This window comes from Malaclemys terrapin, chromosome 1, assembly GCF_027887155.1.
Source record: "Malaclemys terrapin pileata isolate rMalTer1 chromosome 1, rMalTer1.hap1, whole genome shotgun sequence".
In the NCBI taxonomy this organism is placed as follows: domain Eukaryota; kingdom Metazoa; phylum Chordata; order Testudines; family Emydidae; genus Malaclemys; species Malaclemys terrapin.
The window spans coordinates 46,313,645-46,339,125 of NC_071505.1; the positions used below are offsets into that span (position 1 = coordinate 46,313,645).

The 25,481-nt window shown below is 41.5% G+C and overlaps 1 protein-coding gene across 2 annotated transcripts in view; it reads right to left on the reverse strand.

Annotated features, from left to right (window-relative positions):
- CFTR (CF transmembrane conductance regulator) overlaps positions 1 to 25,481 on the reverse strand; it is a 136,441-nt gene that overhangs the window by 85,066 nt on the left and 25,894 nt on the right. For both annotated transcript variants that reach the window (XM_054023602.1, XM_054023592.1), the window contains exons 4-11: positions 24,895 to 25,110; positions 22,354 to 22,443; positions 20,697 to 20,860; positions 19,432 to 19,557; positions 13,520 to 13,766; positions 10,675 to 10,767; positions 9,499 to 9,675; positions 6,224 to 6,415 (exon numbers count right to left, since the gene is read on the reverse strand). In XM_054023602.1, the coding sequence (XP_053879577.1) occupies positions 6,224 to 6,415; positions 9,499 to 9,675; positions 10,675 to 10,767; positions 13,520 to 13,766; positions 19,432 to 19,557; positions 20,697 to 20,860; positions 22,354 to 22,443; positions 24,895 to 25,110 (1,305 nt within the window). The remainder of the gene's footprint in view (positions 1 to 6,223; positions 6,416 to 9,498; positions 9,676 to 10,674; positions 10,768 to 13,519; positions 13,767 to 19,431; positions 19,558 to 20,696; positions 20,861 to 22,353; positions 22,444 to 24,894; positions 25,111 to 25,481) is intronic.

Consider the following 25,481-nt stretch of genomic DNA (forward strand, 5'->3'; position numbering starts at 1 on the left):
TTAGAGGTCTGGACATGATGGAGAAAGGAGAGGGATCATTCCACCGCTACATTGCTTGTTGGAGCTGGAACAAGTTGTACTGTTCCAGTCTTCTGGATCAAATACAGGAAATGGCTTTTTTCCTCAAGAGTGTTGTGTCAATGAGAACATGAATTTGGGGTAAAATCTCATTTATCTGTAATTGAGGGCTAGATTTGGGGCTTGTCTACATGGCAAGTTAGCGAGCACTCCAGAGTGTGAATTTACAGCACACCAGTAACTTACTCACCGTGTGGACACTGCTACAGTGCTTTGAAAATCCTGGTGTATGGCTTAGCATACTGATGCTTCAAAGTACAGTATGCTAAGCTGCAGTCTGGGACTTTCACTGCGCTGTGGCAGTGTCCACACAGTGAGTTAGTGCATGGACAGCAGGTGTGCTGTAGATTCACACCCTGCCTTGCTGTATGCTATCTTCCCATGCAGACAAGCCTTCAGACTGGCCCTTCTGCAGATGTGCAGCGAGGAGATGAGTTTTCCTCCACCACCACCTCCAACCCCTTTTGCATAGCCTATGTAACAGCCAGAAACAATTGCAGCCCTTTCCCTCAGTCAGATGGACTATTTAGTCATTCATTTTTAATTTTCTCTACAGTGTTTCCTCAGAAACTTTATAGAAACTAGAAAGACTGAAGAGGTGATTGATGAGACTAGGACACTGTGTGAGGGAATAGTTCTTGCTGGATTTCTCCCTGGTCATAGTGTAATGCTAGTTTGTTCAGAGTCCACATGGTCCCAAAGCTTCCTCCTGCCATTATGAAAATATCTGTTCATTCTTTTTTACTCTCAAGGCAGTGTCTTGAACTACTGACAGGAACTATTTAATAACACCTTTTCTAATGCTAGCTGGCTGCTCACCTTACTGGCACTAGCGCCAGAGGCTTAAAGACCTAAAAGATATGGGTTAGATTCAACAGTTGGCACCCATGGGATGGAGAGCAGTCAACAATCATGAGGCTGACCAGTATTGTTAACCTTCCCATCATTCTATGAATTTCCTGTCTTATTGCAGGGGATGCACAGCATGACCCTTAGAGCGAAAACAAAATTTGGAATGGCTGCAACAGGTTGGTTCTTGGATCTGTGTTGTTGACAACAGCTATAAGGCTGGACTCATGCAGCAGTCTGTGGCAGAAGGCCAAGCATGGAACAAAGCCAGGACCTCTTCTTCAGAAAGTCTTAATAAATTTCCTGTCAAACTGCTAATCAAAACTCAGGCTGTTCTTTGAGTATCCGTGGCATATACAGTAAGGCCTTAAACATATTTAAAAAATTACTTTATTATTTAATTGTACCCTGCATAGAGATAAAGTACAGTAACCTCCTTTTATCTTAAAACAAACCATCTATTGTTTTCTTGCTTGACTGGATCTAAAAGAAAATAACTTTCACTGTATGACCTAAAGAAAGACTTTGCTAAGCTAGTTTAAATATCTGTTGTCTTCAATATATAGATCAAAACAAGAGCCCTGTCTTGTGACAAGGCTGGGTGAGTGAGAAGATCTTAGAAGCTGGGTGGAATAAATACAGACAAGTTCTAGTGCAATACATCTTTACAAAATACACTTTTGTGTTTCACTGTGTGATAAAAACACTTGTCTGGAACCATGATCTGACAGCAGCAAGAAACATACAGTGCACATGGAGCCCACCTCAATGCATCAATTACGAACTGGATGTTAAATAGGAGCTTGATCCTGCGTAGTTTACACTGAATACTGAGCTTTTTTGAAAATCTGGCCACGAGTGTCAAGAAGAGTCCTGGGTGCTGAGGCCTTTAAAATCTGGCCCACAACTCTCCATTGAAATCAATGGCAGTTTTGGTGTGGAAAAATAGCAAAACTGAGCACTTCATGCAGACATTTTTCCCAATAAATAGTTTTATAAGAGTTAAAAAAAATAGTAAAGCTGATTTTTAAAAATGTTGTTGTTTAAAAATTTTGATGAACATAATTTTTTGCCAAAACAAAAATTGGATCTAACTTTTTCAGGTTTTTTGCTTAAATATTTTCTATTTTCAGCTGAGGAAAAAATAGTTTTTATGGTTTGGGTTTTTTCAATTAAATCCCCATTTATTATTTCTTTTATTTATTTATTTTGAGGAAAATGTCAATTTTTCATGGAGATTTCTGTTTCTATGAAAACTTTTCACTGAAAAAAGATTTTTGAATGAAAATTTTTGACCATCTCTAAACAGCGCTGGGAGAACTCACCTGAGCCAACCTTGCTGGGTCCTGTTTGTGTAGGTTATGCGTACCAGAACCTGCAAAGGCTGGTCACAGGGACTCCACAGTTGGTTTGCTTGGTGTTTCACAAAACTCATGTGGTGTCCCTCCCCGGAAACTCCCTGCTAATAGACTAAGCCCATAAGTAGCAGTATCACTCTTTCTAATTTTGAGTAGCTCTGAGATTCTAGACCTTTCCTGGGATCTTTCATACAGTTGAAGAGGCTCGCCTATTACCATACTCATCATCCTGAAGCATTTTTTCTCATTCAATAAACAGCTGTCCTGGAATTTCTGGCTATCCCTAATCATATGTAAAGGTTGTTAATTCCATTTTCTATAAAGACATTTTGGTAATTAGATCTATTCTGAAAAAATAAACAAATTTAAAATATGATTTTAACCACCAAAGTAGGTAGAAACTTTGGTAAGAAGCATCAGACCTTACTGTGAATGTTTTTATAACAGGCTTACTCTGTGGGCTTACAGTTTCATATGCAGCCGGGGAAATGATTCACAAATATTTTTTTCAAATTCAAATAGCTTCTCATATTTTCCCCTTTCTGTTTGCTTCTATTAATGCAAACACATTCACATGAATGTTTCAGAATGGTTATTCTTAGTCTGAAAGCAAGGATTCGTGTGTTAAGGACCTGATCCAGTGCCACTGAAGTCAATAGGAAGCACTGGTTGAAGGAATCAGGCCTAATAAAGTGATTTGCTTTTCATGCCAAAAGTGCTTTCACTGCTTATAAAGTTTGTCATCCAGTCAAGGAACAGAAATATTTCTATCTCAAATCACGAGCAGCAAATTAGACTAAGATATAGTTGAAGTAAATATTTTCCTCCTCCCTTCTCAGGAATTAGTGTCACATTGCTACCACCATCATCCTTTCTGAGAGGATGAAAAACCATGAAGAACACTCTTCTCTGGATATGCTGTCCTTCCCTACATCACCCTTCCCTGAACAATAGTCTGTGCCACATCCCCTGTTCTCAGAAGGGCTCCCTAACCTGAGTCACAATATGCAAAGAGACTGCATTTTCTGAGCAACAGATCACCAGAGTCTGCCTCTAGCAAAGGACTGGGTTGTGATGACGAAGCTACACCATTAGTGCCCATGGTAGAGCTGGCTCCTGGTATCTGCATAGGCCCTGAACAGTACACATGATGACTCCTTTGCTTTGATAGTTATTACTTCATTTGTAATTCCCTTTACAGGTCATTAGTTTCCTTGGTCATTGTGTGCACTAACACAACAACCTTGGCACAGAGGCTGTTATGGGCTTGTGCACATGCAACTGCCCACAATTACTAGTTTTGTCTGTGCAATAACTGTTGTGAATGCCAACTGGTGACAGAAAACGGGGGACTGGCACAGGGTTCATGAATACTTATACTAATAGAGCTGAAATTTCTTCCCCCTGGGGGAAAAAAACTTAGTTTTCATTGAAATCTTGCACAGGAAATTTTGATGTTTCCTGCTGAAAATGAGAGTTATAGTACCTCACAGGAATTGTAGTTTGATCCTTGTGTCCTCATTCTCCTCTGTGGACAAGTACCCCAGCTGCACAACATCTCCCATAATACAACAGAGAGTCTCCCCTTTTTGGTGAGGGGAAACTATGCAACTTGGAGTTTCTGACTGTGTTGCTCTGTGGGAGATGTTGTCCAGCTGGGGATCCTGGCACATAGGGGAGAATGGGGAAACAAAGAGCAAACTACAATTCCCATTGTTGGCCACAATTTTTTGTTTTTTGGAAAATATTTAGACAAAAAATTTATTTTCCATAGAAAGCAGATACTTTTTGCCAAAAAAAAGTCATCTAGCCTAAAACTCACTTTTCTGTCAAAGAATATTTTGATGGAAAATTTGCAACCAGGCCTTCACATAAACCCTTTGTGTGAATGTGGCAAGAGAAAACTAAACTGAAGTCTGAACTCACTCTATCAAACTATATAGTGGCCTAACTTTTCTAGCAGTGATGTCTCAAGGAAGGCCAGACTCAATTGCCAAAAAGGGCAAGGTTTAAAACAGGAGGGGAACCTTTTCTCTATCAGGCACCACTAGCCCACAGAAAAAAATCAGTTGCGGGCCACACACAGACCTGCAGAGGGGCGTGGAGGGTCAGGGCTTCCCCCTGCAGCAGGGCAGCCAACACTCACGGCTCCAGCCCCACGGGGGGGAGGGGGTGCGGAGGCTTGGAGTTTCCCCTGGGCTCCAGAGTGAGGCCAGAAATAAGGGATTCAGGGTGCGGGAGGGGACTCCGGGTTGGGGCAGGGGGTTGGAGTGTGGAAGGAGATGAGGACTCCAGTGTGGGCTCTGGGATGGGTCTGGGAATGATGGGATTAGGGTGCAGGAAGGGGCTCCAGGCTGGAGCCAAGGGGTTTGGAGTGCAGAGGGGGGGACTGGGGCAGGGGGTTGGGGTGAGGGAGGGGGTTCTGACCTGGGGCAGGAGATGCAGGCTCCCACTAGGTGGCACTTACCTCAGGCGGCTCCCAGTCGGTGGCACAGTGGGGCTAAGGCAGGCTCCATGCCTGCTCTGGCTCCATGCTGCTCCCAGAAGCAACTGCCATGTCCGGCCCCTAGGCCAGAGGGCTCTGCACTGTGCCCCTGTAGCTCCCATTGGTCATGGCTGGGGGCAGGGCCAGCGCACGGAACTTCCCTCAGTTCCCTGATTGCCGCTTCGCCTAGGGGCCACACGGACATGCCAGCCGCTTCTGGGAGCTGCGTGGAGCCGACCAGACTTTTAACGTCTTGGCAACCCCAGCTTCCCCTGCAGCGCTCCACGGCTCCAGCCCTATGGGGAGCACCCAGGCTCAGGGCTTCCAGCCCGTGGCGTGTAGACTTGCCATGGGCCAGATGAAATGAAGCAGCGAGTAGGATCCGGCCTGCAGGTTCCCCATCCCCTGGTTTAAACAGGGCTGGCTCCAGGCACCAGTGGAGGAAGCACGTGCCTGGAGCAGCATTCCGTCCATTCTTGGGGCAGCGCAGTCCGGGCAGCTTTTTTTTTTTGCTTGGGATGGCAAAAATGGTAGAGCCAGTCCTGCGTTTAAAATATCCTAAAATTCTCTAATCCTGGTGGCTTAGCTCCTCCTAACTCCAACGCTAGTCCCACCCTCTCCAACAGAACCCAAGGCCCCGTGTCTTTAATCATAATCACTCCTTTGGCATTGTAATTTCACAATTTAGCTGGAATAAAAACAATACCATGTGACTAGAGAACCCAATGGTTAAATTTGTCTGCATGATGAGTTATCTGAGCAATTACAAATAACTTACAAACATAAAGCTAAAAAACTGACCTCTTCTAGCTGACAGCAAGTAATTTGTGAGAGTCATTGGCTAAATTGATCACAATAAATAGTACATTCAGTTGCAGTCATTTGAGAGGGCTGGGCAGAGATCATTTGAAGGCATCTTCCCCTTTTTCTCCCCTTTCTATTTGCCCTGGAGGGGGTCTCTGCTCCAGTAATCCCATTTGCCTTTGGTATGCTAGAAACAGCAACTTAATTGTGATTCTTGTGACATGACAATGGTGCTTGTGACAGCAGTGAGAGAGAGCGCCTGTGTGAGAGGATGTGTACCTCCCATCCACTGACTAGCTAAAGAAGGGTTAATTCCTGCTCTCCAAGTAATGCAACTTTCCACCTTCTGTGAAGAGACTGCCTTGAGTGAAGCCATGAGGGGAGAGCAGTTGGCTCAACTGGAGGGAACTGTCCTATCCAAAGGTGTAAAAAGAGGAGTCAGTGATGCATTAACCTATGAGGTACCTCCTCTTCTTGAACAAAGGCACACCCTGACTGTAAGAAGCCCTTGCTGAGTTTTCTGAATTGACCATGGCTGCAGGATATCTTGCTTAGTTCAACTCCATACTCTGGATTGTTGGGTCCCCCACCTGGTTTGAGTCATGTGACCTATCATAGATCATAAGAGAATTTTTATTTTAAGACTGACCTCTTCTAGCTGACAGGCCTTGATGACACTCTTATATCTGTATTCATCATAGGACACACCAAAGATGATGTTTTCTTTGATTGTTCCAGGCATGATCCAGGAAACTTGTGGAGAAAAGGAAATCCTTCCACTGTGCTTGATTTTACCTTCTGAAGGCTCCAACTCTCCCATTATCAACATCAAGAGAGAAGTCTGAAAATAATTAACAGTTAATGTATCAGAACAGATCTACACAACTGTAACAGATGCTCAGCATATGTGAGTCATCTTAATAAATAGCTTGTACTCTATTATGATGTATTCATCTTGTGCAGAGGGTCCATATAAGCACCTATCCAGCACCAAAGCTGTATTTAGTGGAGGCTTTGGTGGTGCATAGGCAGGGCCGGCTCTAGGATTTTTGCCGCCCAAAGCAAAAACAATTTTGGCCGCCCCCCTCCCCTTTATTTAATTACCCCACCCCGGCCCCACCTCAACGCCGCCCCTTCCCCAAATCCCCAGCCCAGCCTCCTCACCCCAAGCTCTCAAGCCTAGGAGAGAGGGAGGAGGAGAAGCGGCGCCCGCGCCACGGCCACTCGGAGTCTCCCCCCCCCTCCCAGGTTTGAGAGTCTGGGAGGGAGGGGGAGACCCCGAGCCGCTGCGGCGCGCGAAACAGCTGATTCGCGCGCCGCTGCTCCCCCTCCCTCCCAGGCTTGAGAGCCTGGGAGGGAGGGCGAGTAGCGGCGCACGAATCAGCTGTTTCGCGTGCCGTGGCAGCAGCAGCGGAGGTGAGCTAGGGCGGCCGGGGCACATTTTTAGGGGCGGCATTCTGGCGCCGGCCATGCCGCCCCTAAAAATGTGCCGCCCCAAGCACCAGCTTGTTTTGCTGGTGCCTAGAGCCGGCCCTGTGCATAGGGCCCTGTAAAGGCTTCTAAACTGGGATGAATTTCATTCTCAGTAAATGAGGACAGTAGTGTATAATGCCGTGTAGGTATTCTAGGGTAGCAGCTGGGAATTCTGCATTCTGATCAGCTGGCAAACTGAACTGAGCAGATATTCTGGCTAAGAAACAAAGATCAAAACAGCTTAGACCAGTGCAGTAAAACTAACGGTGTCATATAAGAGAGGCATTTTTTTCATATTTACTTTACCAGTGAGACAGTTTCATTTGGGCATACACATAACAGTTTGCACGAGCAATTGAGGTAGCTGCTTGATGTCTTGCTTAGTTAAGCTCCACATCCTGTGTTGTTGGGTCCCTCACCAGACTTGAGTCAAGTGATGGTCGCACAGGCACATTTTAGATTCAGGCCTGCAGTGATTTAAATAAATGAATATGTGGGGTGTGTGTGTCTGTCTGTCTGTCTGAGAGAGAGAGGGAGGAGGTTATTATTCAATTTTGACATCACCAGTTATTTTGTTTAATTTTTTCCTCTATCCCACAACACAATGCAAAATGTGTTGCTTTTCATTGGTGGTGGCTGTCACATGCAGGCTCAGAAATCTTTCTATCTATGTAGCCTTGAAAAGTGTAACTTCTTTGTGCATGTTTAATTATTCACATAGGCAACTCAGTTTGATCTGACTTTTCCTCTGTAACTGTTAACTCAGCCACATGAATTCGTGACATAAGTATGGCTAGTGTTTCGTATTTCTCTTCATAAAATAATTGATTGTAATTTCAATACTGACATGTTATAATTTCAAAGTTAATCAGTAGCTAGTAGTAACCTTGCCTACACTGTGTTGGCTACCTGATCAAAGAACAGAATTGAGAAATACAAGGAAATATATGTTACAAGAGGCACTCTAATGGTATTCTTATCACTAATAAATAATCAGCATAGCTGGGACTTGGTGGCCAAAAACTCCATAAATCTTCTTAAGTCACAATTTTATGGCGTGAAGTTCAGAGGAAGTTTGACAGACAGTAAAATATTCCTGGAGAATCTTGTGTGGTATATCATTCCCCTGTCCCAGAGGCTCAGTTCTCCAAATGCCTGCTTCACCAGGTTAAACACTAGGTCCAGTATTTTATAGGATTAAGCATTTAGTGTGTTTCACACATCTAGCATCTACCTGTTTGCTTTATTCCTATGTCTCTAATATAACTTTTAATTTGCTCAAACTAAAGTGTCTGCTGGTAAAACACTCCTAAAAAGTTGTCATGCTTCTGCGGTTTTCCAAGTCCAGAAAAATGCCTTTTGCAGATACCAATTATAAACAAAAATAACATCGTATATTCTATTTCTGTGGTTCGTGGGTTTTGGTTATACATTGATGAGCCAATAATAACTTTAGCCAAAAGAAGGACAATAAGGATTAAATGTTTTGGGGGGAAAAGCTTTCCTTTTCCTAAATTCTTGTATATTAGATTATTGTTTTAAGTAACTCAAGGAAATGGATTCTCCAGATGAACACTATCATTGAGGGTAATTATCCACTGGAACAATTTACTAAGGGTTGTGGCAGATTCTTCATCAGTAGTAATTTTTAAATCAAGATTGAATGTTTTTTTCGAAAAGATATATATTCTAGTTCAAACAGGGATTATTTCAGGAAAGTTCTATCACCTGTGTTATGCAGGAGGTAAGACTAGATGATCACAGTGATCCCTTCTGGCCTCAGAATCTATGAAACCATATTTTATTTAAATTGTTAGTTTAAGATTATAAATACTGGATCAAGGGGAATAACCACATTAGGCTAAAAGTGACTGGAATAACATGTCAAAATTGTTCTTCTGTTAGTTTCTGATTAAAATGTTGTGTCCCTGCTTCACATACAGTCAAAAACATTAGCAGTAACTTTTTCATACTTGTATCTTATTATGCCCAGTCTACAATGCAATTCCCACTGGTATCAATACTTAAAAATAATGCTTGAGATTGAAGCTGATGGGAATTTTTCCATTGACTTCAATGGACCAAGTGAATATAATAAAACCAGTGAATATAATAAAAGAAAATCAAGATTGGATCAAAAACAATTAGCTAACCAGCTTCTGACTTAGGAACACAATATTTGAGGTTGTATTTACTTGTATACGGCCTATATATACTCTAGTATATTGCCCTAGCACTAAAAATACAATAGAAGTCCTTTGGCCGTTCCATTCAAACTAGAGGCTTTGACATAGCTTAGGCAGAAGGCATAGCATGGGAAGAAGATAATCAGGTATATTGCAGTAAATTAATACCATATTATAGTAAAAACAACAACAATTTAACCATATTATAAAACACTTTTGCCAAACAATATTTTATATTTTATCACTGAGGTAGAAATTGGAATACCTTGCCTGCCCCAGTAGATCCAGAAACAGTTAACAGCTCTCCTTTCTCAATTTTAAAGTTGATATCTTTAAGAACAGGAGTGCCATGAAGTGGAAAGTTACTAAAGAGGAGATTATTATCATTGCTGGAAACTTTTCTGCTCCCCTGCTTTGCTTTTACAAATATCTCCCCAATTCCCTGCAAAAACATTAGACAGGCAATAAACAGAAGACAGACATATGCAGATACATATACAATACTGTCGAGCTGTATTTTTTTTTTAATCCAGGTAAGAAAAGTATGCACTTACTCTAACATTTGTTTTCTTAGATCTACATGATTTCATTATTACATTTTTAAAATAATAAATTTATTAATGATCTTTACAATAAACTTGGCTTTTTACTAAAGTTGGGGGATAAGTGCAGGCACCTTTAACTTTGCTGTTTTTCCAGCGTCAATACAGCTTTGGAGACTGATTCTGCTCCCATGATGGTGTCAATTGGGAATAACCAGTGAGATGCTGCCAAAATGCAAACAAAGTGCTTCCTCCAAAATGTCCATCTTGGCGTAATTTGACATTTAAATGTGATTTTCCCAAGGTAGTGCACTTTCTCACCCATCACATGCCCCAGAAAGCAGTCTTCCCTAATGAGTGTGGGCAGCCAATGGAGAGAGCAAGTTTTCCCTAACTAAGGGATTGGTCATCAGACAATCCTAAACTAGGGCAGGGGCCCTGGGATTAGAACAGATGATCCAGAAAAAGGTTGTGGGGGGTTATTTTTGTTTTGTTTTATCCCAGGGGTAGGCAACCTATGGCACGCGTGCCAAAGGCGGCACACAAGCTGATTTTCAGTGGCACTTATGCTGCCCGGGTCCTGGCCACCGGTCTGGGGGGCTTTGCATTTTAATTTAATTTTAAATGAAGCTTCTTAAACATTTTAAAAATCTTATTTACTTTACATACAACAATAGTTTAGTTATATATTATAGACTTATAGAAAAAGACCTTCTAAAAACATTAAAATGTATTACTGGCACGCGAAACCTTAAATTAGAGTGAATAAATGAAGACTCGGCACACCACTTCTGAAAGGTTGCCGACCCCTGTAATTTATTTTATGTAATTAATGGGAAAAAAATCTGAAATTAAAAAATATTTCTAGTAATTTTATTTTGTTTGGTTTAAGTTCTAACCTCATCCCAGAAGGCTGTTACTTTTTCCAGCTCAACACCAGTTGTTGTTAAATTATACTCCAGAGTTTTATATTCTTCTTTTTGCAAGAAATCCTGTAAATGCAATGACAATAGATTACAGCAAAGAGCATTAGACTAAACCATCACACACAAACAGATAATACGCAGCACAGTTAACCAGTGCATTTATATCAACTTCAGCAGCATTAGCTGGTATTCAGTCTTATCATTGTATTTTTGTGTTCTAGTGCAAGGGAGATGAATATGTTTTGTGTGTAGTGTGTTTCCTTATCTGTTGGAAGCACAAAGAAGTTGCTTGTGAAGATGGAGATTCTGTCACCACCAGTGGAAACGTACTGTATGGGCATCAGAATCTGATTAAGAGTGATTATAAAAACTTGGTATATCCTTGGTTTTAAGGGCTTACATTGGGCAATGTCATGCAACCAGTCAAAATCCTTGTTAAACAAATAGTTAGAAATATTGGTAAGCAAAGAAACAAACCACTTATCTGTTCTTTCTCTCTTACCCCATGACCGCAAAAAAATTGAGTTAATTAGCAAGGTATACCAACAAGGAAAGTTATATAACAGATCTTTGCTACTGCAGCTTTATGGTTCTATAATTAAAATGGTAGAAGTCAGAGAAGGCAAAAATTAAGGCTTCTTCAGCAGCATTGCACTAATATTATTTTATGGCATACACTTAACAGACAAAATAGGAATAGAAATAGTGCATGTGTGTAATTTGGTTAAGCTAATGTTGCTGTAGGAAAATTAACTTTTGCATTCCCTGGCTTTACTAAAGAATTATTAAAATTGTAAAGTTCATATAATACAGTTATTCTATTTAAGTTCCATTTTCCTTTTTTAAAGGGGAGAGCTAAAGGCTCCTCTACCCCCCAATGCCTTCTTTAAGGTCCTGGGGCCAAATTTTGCCAGCTTAGGCTCTGATCGAGTATGGTATTTAAGCACATACAGAATGAGACAACACATATGCATGAAGTTACTCACATGAGTGAGTATTTGTGGGACTAGAGTCTTAGGCACCTACATTTATTCTTTAGGTAGTACCTATATGGTGATTTAGGCAAGGACAGCTTCACTCCCTGTCAGCCAGACAGATAGGGTTGCCAACTGTCTAATCACACAAACCCAAACACCCTTGCCGCACCCCCTGCCCTGCTTCTGTCCAGAGGCCCCATCCCTGCCCCCCTTCTCTGAGGCCCCGCCCCACTCGCTCAATCCCCCCTCCCTCCGTCGCTCGGTCTCCTCCACCCTCACTCATTTTCATCGGGCTATGGCAGGGGGTTGGAGTGCAGGAGGGGGTGCAGACTCTGGGCTGAGGGGTGGGGCCGAGGGATTCGGAGTGTGGGAGGGGGCTCTGAGCTGAGCCTGGTGCAGGGGGTTGGGGTTCAGGAGGAGGTGCAGCATGCAAGCTCTGGGAGGGAGTTTGGGTGCTCGAGCGGGCTCAAGGCTGGGGCAAGGGATTGGGGTGCAGGATCTGGGAGGGAGTTTGGGTGAAGGAGGGGGCTGGGATAGGGGGTTGGAGTGAAGGAGGGTGCAGGCTCCAGTCGGGAGGTGCTTACCTCAGGCGGCTCCCAGGCAGCGGCACAGTGGAGCTAAGGTGGGCTCCCTACCAGCACTTGCCCCACGCCGGTCCCAGAAGTGGCTGGCATGTCCCTACGGCCCCTGGGGGGGAGCTCTGCACGCTGCCCGCGCCCACAAATGCTGCCCCCACAGCTCCCATTGGCCACAGTTTGCAGCCAATGAGAGCTGCAGAGTCGGAGCTGGGGATGGGGGCAGCACACGGGGCTGCCTGTCCCCTCCCCCCCTCCCCCAAGGGGCCACAGGGATGTGCCAGCCACTTTCTGGAGCAGCATGGAGTCAGGGCAGGCAGGGAGCCTGCCTTAGCCCCACTGTGCCACCAGACTTTCATCGCCTAAAATCTCCAAGTTTGGCTTCAGGAGCCTCCGGGAGATAGGGCCTGATTCCAGGGGGCAACCCTACAGACAGACCTTTAAACCCTTCCTGCCCTGGTCAAGTATGGAGTTTGTTCTTCCTGTCATAGATCTGGATCTCAAACACTCCAGTTTAGATTTGACCCTTTGCAAAGTGCAGAGATCAGACCACCATGAAATCCAGATCAGAATCTCTCCTGTCCAACCCTCTTTTGTCCCTGGTCCTCTCTTTCTCCCATTCCCCTGCTCAACCCAAACAAACAAAAAAGCCAGTTTAGGACTGTTCTAATTCCATATTATGATTCAGGTCTATCTATAAGTACTAGCTCACATTCTTATCACATTAATTATAAAAATGTATTGTATTAAATAACTTTAACAAAAAAAATTGAGAGAGCTGATGAGATTTGGACAAAAAACAATATAAGAATTCCAAGAGAGATCAGAAACTGCATTTTAAAATGATCCATCCCATAAGACCCCATCTTGAATTCACTGCATACATCCAAAATTATTGTTGAAATCAGTGGGTGTTTGAGGTATGCAACAATCGTAGGACTGCCCTTTGTCATGTTTAAATTCTGCTGAAAGATTTATTCAATAGGCAAGAGGCAATAACTTGGAAGTGCTTCCCGTTTAAACAGTGTGGTTCTGAGTGTGGTTCTGAGGTGACTTTAGATCAGAAAATCTTTTTTTATATATTGACTGGGGAACTATATGCAAAATGCTAAGACTTACAACATTTAATGAAGTGCCATAAAAGCAATTCATGTTATATGATGAAAGTACATCAATGCTGTGTGCTTTTGATGATGGACTGACAAAATAAGGTACTATAAAGGATTAGGTTTTGTATCTGGAAGGATATTCGTTTATGTACCGTACCTGTATTTTATTGATTGCTCCAAGAGAGTCATACCATGTTTGCACAGCCCAGGGGAATTGCCTGGTGATTGTCATTCGAAGAACAATGCAGAATGAGATGGTGGTAAATATTTGTCGGAGGATAATTCCATGCTCCAGCGCATAGGGAAGCACAGCCAAAAACACCACAAAAAAACCTGAGAAGAAGAAGGCTGAACTGTTGAAATATCTCACATATGCAGCTTTTCGGGTCAGTTTCAGTTCAGCTCTGTCAAAAAAAAAAAAAAAAAGAAGTGTAAAGATTCATTGCTCATAGTGACAGAAAGGTGGGTGAAAAATTTAGTGATTTCTTTCCAAGACTACTGAAGAAGTGACCCAGTTCCTACTATTAGTGTGAAAGCTTAAGGGAAGGGAAGTAGATACACTTGTGCAACTCCCACTGGCATTTCTCAGGGCATAATTTTGCCGACTAAGTCTATATTCTGTCTTCATATAAAATACTCTAACATCTAGCATAACAGAGTTTAAAATGGACAGGGCATATAAATTTTTTTTCTGGGGATGTGGGTATATTCAAATGTATCTTTCTGTAACTCAGAAACAGGATTCTCCTGTTGCCCTGATCTATTAGTAACTGTTGGAACCATACCGAATGCTGCAGATTAATTAATACTGAGTGGTAGGTGTGTCTCACTAGACTATGCCCTGAATATAAAGAGGTGAAGTAGTCCTCTGGTAGAATGAGCGCGTGAGATGGACAGGTCCTGGCAGAAAAAATCCTAAAGCAGCAAGCCAAGGCTAGGAGTCATGTAGTGTTATTTTGGCATTACCTTTTTGTTAATAAAACTAGACTGTGGGAAAGGTGAGGTAAGCTAGAAACAAGTGTATATCTTTTTTTTGGAGATGGATAGGGACTCAAGCCCTTCACTCCCAGTGATGCTTGCTATTTCTATAAACACTTTCTCTCTGGCAATGATATACCATGCAAATAACCATGTCTGTCCATCAGAAATTTATGTTCAGAAAATCTCCTGTTCTTGCAACTGCACCTTTACCATTTCTACTTCTTTCCAGGATATCTCAACCCAAGTATGTGTGCTCTCAAATACTTCCAGAGAAAAGAAGCCTGCATGTTAATCAACTGCCGTGTCCAAAGTTTGATGTACAAGCATTATAGGAAAAATGTAAATATGTTTTCATTGAAAACATGGCAGTAGGATTCAGAAAACATTTCAAGAAACCAGCATCTGATTAAGAAGTCAATGGACGTGTCACAAGAGAAGTGAGTGCAATGTAGGCAAATGAGAGCCGTGTTGTAGATGAGCGATCTGCAGTGCCGGCTGGACAGGAGATTTTTTTCTGGAAATGTATGCTTTCCGAGTAATTGATCTATTATGAGAAGCTGGTGTTGGATATTTAAGCATAAAGCAAGTCTGCAAATCTTAGCAAAATATTTGCTTGTGGTGTTTTTAACACAAGCCTGGTCAAAGTCATAGGTGAATACAGACAAAAAGTTGGATATTGAACCCAACAATACAAACTACTCTCTTTTGTCTTGGGCCTAGCTCTGAAATCTTTACTGAGTTAGATCACGCTTGCTGCTTTGGGAATGCAGGTAAACTCACAAAAATAGGCTCAATTCCTTTCCCTCTGACAACATGTGGACCAAACAGCACCATCCCCTGTTCCCTCAGACTCCTAAAATCATGTACAGCTATGGTTAGATTCACAAAGAAACATGGGAATACTCAGCGTTATCATGCCTAACTTTTAGGCGCCTAAAAAATCACCGGAATTCACAAAGCTGGGATTAGATGCCTAGACTCCCTATACAATGAACAGGGAGAGACAGGTGCCTTAGAATGGGATTCACAAAAGCCAGCATTCCAGGCACCTCCCTGCCTAAACTAGCCAATGGAGGTGCCAAACTAAGAGGTGTGTGCTAAGCCCCACTCATCTCTTGGAGGAGACTGCTGCAGGAAGGCACCTCCCTCTGCTTGGGATTCTCAGCTGCCAGCCCTCTCTTGGCATTAGGTGCCTATGCTGTTTTTGCAAGAAGCAGTGTGGCGGGGAGGGCGGATCTCTCATAACTTTTAGCCAGTGGTTAGAGTTCTCATCTGTGATGTGGGAGACCCGCAGTTCAAGCCCCTCCTCCACCTGGGGGGAGAAGAATTTGAACAGGGATCTGTCACCTCTCAGGTGAGTTCACTGGGCTATGGGATATTCTGATGCTGGTCTCCCTCACTCTCTCCTGTTGAAGGGTGCACTGTGGCTCAATAATGAGAGAGAGAAAGGAAGAATGCTCTCAGGGCAAGGCTACAGAGTCACTCACGTGGAAGGGGTAAGAGACACAGGGCCAGTCCTAATCACTGTACTAAAAGTTATGCGGGAGGTTTGGTAGGCGAGCTCTCAGCTCACTTACTGGATCAGGTCCCACAGGCAAGTTAAGCAAAGAAGCACCTATCTTCCCCTAGTTTCTGCATCATTCTGGGGCTTATGTGTCCAGACGCCTGGCCTGGGGCTGCAGTGTGCATGCTCACAGGCAGAAACATAGGATCCTATGGAAATTTTACTGCAAAAATGTAGGCACTGAGTGAGTTTAGGTGCCTACAGGGTTCAGCAGCATCTGAGAGGGGATTATGAATCCCAGTGGAGCCTGATTCTGAGATTTAGGCACCTAAAATAGAAGTTGGGCACCAAAATCATTTTGTGACTTTAGCCCCTAATCTCTACAAATTAGGAGCCTGCAGTTTTGAGCAGCGTGGCTGGGCAGGGATAGAGAGTGGCTGAAATAAGTCACTTACCAAGGTGTTATCCCCTACAAAGCCACAAGATTATTCCCACAAAGATAGTTGTCAGAAATCTCTCACGTGGCATCTTACTCCCCTGTCAAATTTGCCCCGAGGGGGCCTTGGGCCAGGCATGCTTGAGAAATCAAAAGAAGCATAACTCTTAAAGGAGTCATGTTACCACAGTTGATGGGCAGGGAGGTCCAAAACCTAATAGAGAGGGGCTCGGTCCCTGAGCTAATGTTCTGAAAAGGGTAGGGTTTCTCTACAACTCGTTGCCAGCAAGGAGCATCATACCCCTATCTGCTCTGAAGTGGGAAAAGCTTGACCAGGATGATTTGGAGGAAATTCAGGGACTTTCCCAGTCTTCCAGCCTTTCTCTGGCAGGAGAGTGGGATTTGGCCCTCTGTCTTTATTGAGATAAAATTCTTACTGAGGACAGGGATTGGGCCCATTATCTTCATGTGGATTTAACAGCAACAGGGAGCTGAGGCTACTCCCTTCTAGATAAGTTAGGTTTTGTACATCTTTCTTAGTCATGGCATCCATAGAAAATGGAAAATTTAGATCAACTGATATGCTGCTTTAGAGAACTGCCAGCAGAAGAGACCCTTTTATAAAAGTTTTTAGCAAACATAAGTTTGTCAAGTACAGCAACAATACAGAGAGTCAAAGAATTGAGAGGAAAAGAGGGAAGGGGGAGGGAGAGAAGAGAAGCACCAGGGATTAAAGTTAAAAGAAGGAAACTAAATCCCTAGGAAAAACCTGAATTTGGAGGTGGGATGCGGGAAGGAAGTGTATAACACAAAAAGCACTGCTTTGTTGGTGTGTAGAAAAAAAACCCACTAGGACTATGTGAAACACATTAGAGAACAACAGTTTCTTATCTCCTTGTGCTAAACTGCAAGGAGCTTTCTGATAGCAGTGCCATAAAATGATAGAAATAGGCACCCTTTATCCCACTATTTCAACCTTAGATGTCTGAGTTTAATCATTCAGTGAATATACGTCATCAGATGTTTCTCGTCACTGGAGCTCCCAGGATGTTTAGTAATAGGAATTCTGTGTCTCTAGAAGCTCACTAACCTTTTAAAATCCAAAATGGTTTGGAACAAGCTTGCCTGGGAGACTGTGTTTTCACATCCTATTGAAACAGTTGTAAACAGCGTAGATGCCCAAATTGCCTTGTTTTAAATGAGAGAGGACTGCTCAAAAGATGGTGGTGATGATTTTTTTTTTTCCTATGAGGGCACCTGAATTTTTGGAATTCACTTCCTCTCTTGCTCTGCCAGACCCCAGATTTTTTTTTTTTTTAAGTTGTCTGGACATCTTGATTTGTTACAGAGGCTGTGCCACTTCTCTGGCATTTCAGGGATGTGTAGAGGTGTTGGTCAGATGCCTGTTGTGGAGGGGATTTACCATTAGTATGAGCTCATCTGTGCCTTTAAGGCACAGCCTGTGTTGGTGGCAGTGAAGAGCCATATCATTCTGGCAGAGTGTGCCTGCGCTACACACTTTCAGGGTAGCTAGCACTGTTGGCTGGTGTGTAGATGAACAGGGTCAAGGCCCCATTTGCTGCTCTGTGGGGTGGCCCAAGAGGGAAGAAAGTGTATGTGAGGTAAGATGATTTCATGACATTTCTGCCATTTCTTCTTAAAGAAATGTCATACATAACTTAACACGAGTTATTAAACCAACAGGGTTCTACAGATTTGTGCAACATTCAGTTGTAGGGATATAGGTCTCTGTTCATTTCTTTAGTACTTACAAGGTTTGGCCCAAATCTCACAAGAACAACTCATGAGTTTTTGGCTCTATGAGATCTAAGACCTAGCCTTGATTCAGCCTGGAATCTGAACCTCAGCCAACCCTAATTCAGATCTGGATCCAAACTCAGCCTCTCAGCCCATATTAAATCAAATAGATTACAGGTACCATCATTTTCAAGGACTTCTCTGCACTGAAAGAAACAAGCACTGCACTTTTTATGGGTTACCTTTTAAAAGGCAAAACATAAGCAGCTGAACAATAAGGACATGTTTGGGTAATAATATTATTTCATTCCCTTTATTTACATGAAATAGGGTCCTTACATTTCTTCTGTTCTTTTTTGTTATTTTCCCAGCCACACACCTGAAGCTTAATTCCTATTCTTTCTGTGGGACTAGATGCACTACTCTGATAGGTTTGATGCAAGAGTAAGCCACTGGACTGCATGTGTTATGTCCCTTCCTCCTCCCCATGCCCGATCTGTGCTGGTTATGAATCTGTTACAGCTCTCCTGTAGGGAGCCTGGCTCTGTGGTTCAAACTGTAGTGATTTATACTTTCAGCTCTGGAAGTTAAAATGGGCAGCACAAAGATTTCCCAGATTATCACACTTATAAATTCAGTATGGCCATGTAAAGCAGGAGTACTTCTAATTCTTGAACATGACATGACCCCAACAGCCTTGTATTACAAGATTTGAAGGGGTCTTTAATGAAGTCCATGCAAAATAGATACAGAGGATTCATACCTCTGCTTCAGAACTGGAAGAAAGCCCTGAATAATCATAAACACACACACACACACACCATTTTTTTTGTAGGGTGAGGAATAGGTTAGCTAGAAACAAATACAGATGCTAGGATTGTCTTTACCTGTACCTGTTAAATTGTAATATTGAATGTCAGAGTTACAAATAGCTAAGCAGTTGGGTCTTCTGATTATTTTTCCACAACCATCAAAGTTTTAGAGATGAAAAAAAAGTTGTTTCCAAGCCCAGAAAGGGAGTTTTTATCTGCATTCCTTTTATAATACATGAAACACCGCTAGTTGCTTTATACAGCAAGATGGAAATAACAGACCAATGGACCATCTCCACTCATGCCCTGTCATTAAGGGTTGCTTATATCAAATGCTTTGGAGAAAGCAAAAAACAGGTCACAAAACTTCCATAACACACTTGATAAATTGGGGAAAAATGAAACCACAATGAGGGAATGTTCCTCCCACTCCCTGCTGATGGCCCGTTTATGAAGGATGAATATTTATGTGTCTTGTTTCCTAACTAATGTAACCACGGATGCTATTCATAGGCATCTAAGAATTTTAATCTTTTTTTAACCTTATAGAAATGAGACTGACAAATGAATACACTTACTCTCGAAGGCTTTCAATCATTTTTTCCATTGCATCTTCCCAACAATAAGCTTTAACTGACTGTATATTCTCAGTGATTTCTGAGGTGATCACAAGTCTCTCATTTGTCTTTCCTGCCCTCCTGTCTCTGTAAAATAATAAGGCATTAAATAATAATAGTGAACAATACTGTGCATTAAAAGACTAATAATGCATTATGAAGAAAACAAACTCTAGGAAGTATGACTCACATAATTGATAGTGAGTCTTTTAATATTTTATAAAATTTCTCACTACTTTCCTCATATTAAAAACTTAATTTTTAATATTTACACATTCAATGTTAATAAATAAGACCCTGACCCTACATTCTTTGTACCCTCCAAATTCTGATTAAGAGGCAAGTGATGTTCACAAGGAATGCAGGGTCATGCCTTTTCTGCCATTTTATGGGGCAAATTGTGCTCATTTTACTCATATGTGACATATCAGTGGGAATTCCAGTGTAAGGTGAGTAAGGTTTGGCTTTGTTTATGTTCACAATAGTATCTCTTTATCTTTAGAATTCGATTTTATTTTTAAACATTTTCATTAAGAAAAAGGGACTAAATTCAGCCCTGGATGAACTCCACTGTCTTCAAGGAGGAACCTCCATTGACTTTGGGGATGAATTTTGGCGCAACAAACTTTACTAAAGTCATTTTTGTATCTTATGTTCTGTATTCTGGTGTGTGTCCCCGCTCTCCCACTCTCCAGTTTGCTTTTTAATCTGTTTTCCTTCTATTATTTCCCTCTGACTTCCTCTATTTTTCTTTCAATTTTATTTATTTCATGAAGAGGCAAAAAAAAGTTGAGATCTTGCTTTGCAAGGCGATGGCTATAAACACAGTTGCAAAGCAACCAACCAAAACCTATATAAATACCGAGATTTGGAAACAGGACCAGATTTTTTGCTTATTTACTCACCATGGAGCCCCATTGATTTCAGTCAGTAATATTCCCCATATGTGAAATAATCTTACAAATGAATTGTAAGACTACCAATTAATTATTAATGTATTAGTCAATTAAAGAAACACATCAGCATTAGCCCAATAATATTTTTCTACTTTTCTCCAAGTGCTTCTATTGTGTTTTCTTTACTTCAGATATCTTTTTTTGTAATCCTGTCCTCAGAAGAGCAGACTCTAATGGAGTAACATTTTTAAGTGAGGACCATAAATCTCATAAAGCAATATGCCTTGTGAAAACATACAATTATTTAGAACATCTTTAAAATTTTGTCACCTGTACTTCATCATCATTCGTCCTAACCAGGCTTGGGAAAGGGCCACGATTATCAGAAAGCCAAATCCACAAAATGCTGAGGGCCCTAACATCTCCAACAGCAGTCCCATCAGTAGCACCACTTGTAAAGGTGCAATCCATACAAAATGAGCCAGTGCTAGCCCCTGCAAAAATCCACAGCAAAAATACTCAGACAATATGAAAGAGAGAGGAGCTATTGAGGTGATACTCTGAACAATTTTCACAAAGAATAGGAAAAGAATTTCCAGTAGTAAAACCAGTTTAGAGAGGAGATTTTGTGGTTCTGAGCACATAGCAATGTGGGTGTTAATTACACTGAGGACATACCAATGCATATATACATTCCACACATGAGCTTTGTTTTTTTCAAGGGACAAAGTTCAGTCCACAATTCTCCTCGAAGCTATATAAATACAAGGTGAAATCCTGGCCCCATATAGGCCTGTAGGAGTTTTGCCATTGACTTCAAAGGGACCAGGATTCCTCCCTGCTCCCTCCCCTGTATGTTTTCAATCACTGCCAGATGAGACAAGATATATGAAAGAACCTATGAATAATTATTTAAATTATTATGGAAAGTAATTTATTTTGTTGAAAGAGTGACCAAGACTGTATATGCAATTAATTCAAAACAACCTGCTCCCTATATGGTCATCTCCCTCATTTGTTTTTCCTGGGATGGATTTAGGGCCAACTCCTGTAGTCCTGAGAGCCAAATAATGTCACAGATAATGCACACCCTAAGAAACCAAAAACCTCACAAGCGTTAGGCAATAATGGCTGGTACATGCAGAGAGGGAGTAAGGGAGATGTACAAGCAGTGTAGAATTCCCCTTTGTGGGTTGGCAGCTCTATGATTTTGGGAGCAGGGGCATGCGGGTGGGAGCAGTTGACAGGGGGGAGATGGCTGATGCCTGAAGCATTCTAGCCCTAGAGACTAATAGCTATTTGCCATCCAAGATGTATGGTGAGGGTAAAAGTCAGTATCATACTAGCATTTGTATGACAACATAGGTCCTGAGGGATCCATGCTAGCTATCAAGGGGTTTGAAGAGGGATGCACAAGGTAATATTTGTACAAGTACAAGTACAAACAAAGGGTTTGTACTTGTATCCATAACCACAATAGCTGATTGTCTCCTGAGTATCACATGAGTAGTTCTACTCTTCCTGTCTTCCTCACAGCTCAGCCTTATGCTAGCTGCTGGTGGAAGTGGCATGTCTCTCCTCCCAATAGGATGGTCAAACAGACACTCTGTGACTTGAAATTCATGTATTTTCTAGGGCCTTCCATCAACTGAGCAACATACAGTACTGTACAATCCACATGCAACTCCTAGCTCCTTAGTTTTCCAGGTTTACGCTGCTATCTCGCTGTCTTGGGTACAGGAGATGGGCAAAGATGTGGTCTGAATCAGCCTCTCCCTGACTACACACCCACACATCATGTAAGTGGGAATGCAGTTTGGGATTTTCTTAAGATGAGCACAGCTCACCAGAGTTGGCCATTTATTGCCATTGCTTGACTGCAGCCATGGCGATGCTAACGCTTCTAGAACTGTTTTAAGTTTTGCCGTCACTCACTTTTGTTTCTGTGATACAACAAATACAGGAGCTTAAACAAGCAGTGACATACCTCATCAAATTTGTTCAGATTGTTGGAAAGGAGACTAATGAGTTGTCCAGTGCTTATTTTATCTAGGACTCTGCTTGATAGTTTTAATGTCTGCAAAATAATACAAAACAGTAGATGAATTGCCTTGTAACTTACTTGAATAAAAGAGAACAAATAGAAATAAAAATACTAGTAATTAACAGCCAGTGAAACAGTAATACAATGTTTCATTTGTTATCTTTGTTACAAAGAAAAACACTTATTAAATCCCTTTTGTTTATGTCACTAAAGTTTAATGTATTCATTATATTACTTTGCAAATATTGACTTTTTTTTAACCTAGCTTTTACTTTATTGCATATTTCTATATGTAAGGCAAGACTAAATTACACATGCATGCTGAGTGTTTCTGTGTATGGTCCCAAATCCTCTACAGTGAACATCTTCACAAGAATTTCTTGACAGACATGGTGAAATTTGCAGGAGCAGTAGCAACTCCATAGTTAAAGTTGGGTTCTATTTTGCACTTAACATGGGATTTCAACTTCTTTGTTTGTATATAAAATCCACACCTGACCTGTCCCAAAATTTCAGCACAAAATCTCTGAGTAAAGCTTGAAACTTCTGAGTATTTTCCCATAAATCTATTAATAGGTTTCTAATTTATAATTAGTTAACAATTAATATTTTAAAGTTCATATTCTGAGTCTTATGGTTTTTCAGCCCCATGTAGCTTAAAAATAACAACTGTAGAAAGTCAAAAAGGGGTGTGGGGGTGTGTGTGAGGTAAGAATGTGGGAATTGGTCTGGAGTTATATAATTGCTTTAACTACAAGAAGAAAACAATTATTACCACTATTCATCACATAACTACATCTTTATGCTAAACAGTTAGCTAATGGAGAACAAGATTTACTTAGCTACTTCTTCTCTTTGACAAGGTATGCAGAAGGCTTTTTGAATAGTTTAGGGGAGGAATATAACACACCTTTTGATATATGGCCCCAGTAATGTTCCTGGAATCCAAAACTGATGATTGACAGTTGATGCATGAGTAATGGCTTTTACTAGTCCAAGAGCTTTTGTATTGCATCAGAGAAGAAGATTTTCAACAAAATAGCAGCTATTTTGTTGAAGAGCAAGATTTCCATTGTTCAGGAGATTTGCTCAACAGTTTCACAAAGCAAAAACTACTGTGCTGAAGATTCTGTTCTTCATTAAACCAGTGGCCCACTTTGGCTAGCAGATCAAGTGTATGAGTATGTTTGGGGACCCTGGAAGCATAGAGCCTAAGACTATGTCTACACTGGCACTTCTGTCAGTAAAACTTATGTTGCTCAGAGGTGTGAAAAAAACACCCCTCTGCGTGACATAAGTTACACCGACAAAAGAACCGGTGTGGACAGTGCCAAGTCAGCAGGAGACAACTTTCCTGTTGACATAGCTACCGCCATTCATTGGGAGTAGTTTAATTATGTTGATGGCAGAGCGGTCTCCTATCGGCATAGAGTGGCTACACGAGCGATCTTACAGCGGCACAGCTGCATAGGTACAACTGTGTTGCTGTAACCTCGATAGTGTAGACGTGGCCTAAGACTACCACTGGATGTGATCTGAAAAGTATATCCTCGCAGCTTGTTTTGATAGTTTTTTATCTAGGGATAATTGTTTCTGCACTGATTTGATCATAATGGGGGATGTGGTCTTTTGTTATGTAAGTACATTATCATACAGCTGTCAAATTGTGACTGTGCACAAGATATTCTTGGCTGAAGGTAATTTTGAATAGGTAAGGAGAATCATCAGGATTTTACAACAGGAATGAGCTAGGATCTAAAAACTATTCCAGCACAATCCCTCTTCCACACACATACATTTCCATCAGCAATGCGCTGTATTAGCTCAAAATCTGCCTGTTTTCAGTATGTAGCATATGAATAACTCATGCATTTGGCTAAATATAGCTGTGTTTGGTAAAAATCACAGTCCTTTTGAGATTTTCACATTTTCAAAACACAGAGCACATGAACATCTGTTACTAGACACTTTTCAGAGGAAGGAAGACTCTTGGTAGACCAATCATTTTAGAGCACCAGCTTCTAGATAATATAATGCATATATGGGCACCATAAAAAAATCAGCATTTGCCAACCATTATTACATATCACTATCTGAGAAATCACAGGGGATTTCCCCATATTTAATATATAACATAACAGTGATGAGTGTGTGATATCTGTTGGCAAATATTTACTTTTTAATGGTAACCACTGAATGCTTCCAATTCTGTAGATCAAGAGTATCAATTTGAGGGCAGATTTGAGCCATTTAAAAGGAAACCTTCAAAATGACAGCCAATAAATAACTGGGATGCATACTGTAGGGTAGCTTTTCCTTGTGCTTTATGTTCACTTTATTACTCAAACCCAATCCCTCCTATAGTTTGTTGCCTAAATCTTCCCCTCTTCTAACCCTCTTCTGAAAATGTTCTTGTGCCAGCAACATACACTAAATGCAATAATTTTGCTTTCTTATTCATTCAAGTAAAAGTGAAAAAGCTACCTTTTTGTAAATTAAACTAAACATGGCTATTCTCATTTGCATTCCTATATGATGAAGGCCAAATATAGCAGGGTGCAGAAGCAGAGTCCTCACAATGAAGAGAAGGCACAAGCCTATGCCCAGATAGTAAGCTATGGATCGCTCATGAGAGTTGGTAGGATCATAGGAGGCTATTATTCTTCCCAGTAAAAGAGGTTGCACAGCTTTGGTGACTTCCTGCAGGAGAAGACAAGAGAAAGCATTTGTAGTTAATTTCTTTTTTCAGAACAGACAACTTTTTAATTTCAAGCTGTATCAACCATTCATGCTTGCTCGCTTCACAGTGCAAATTAAAAGAAGATACAATAGCCATAAAGTGCTTGATTCACCATGGCTTTACTCCAGTTTTATGAGTTTTATGTTCTTGTAACTCCACTGAAGTCAATGGAGTTATGTCAACATAAAATTGTATTAATGCAATAGTGCAGGGGTTCTCAAACTGGGGGTTGGGACCCCTCAGGGGGTCGGGAGGTTATTACATGGGGGGTCACGAGCTGTCAGCCTCCACCCCAAACCCCGCTTTGCTGCCAGCATTTATAATGGTGTTA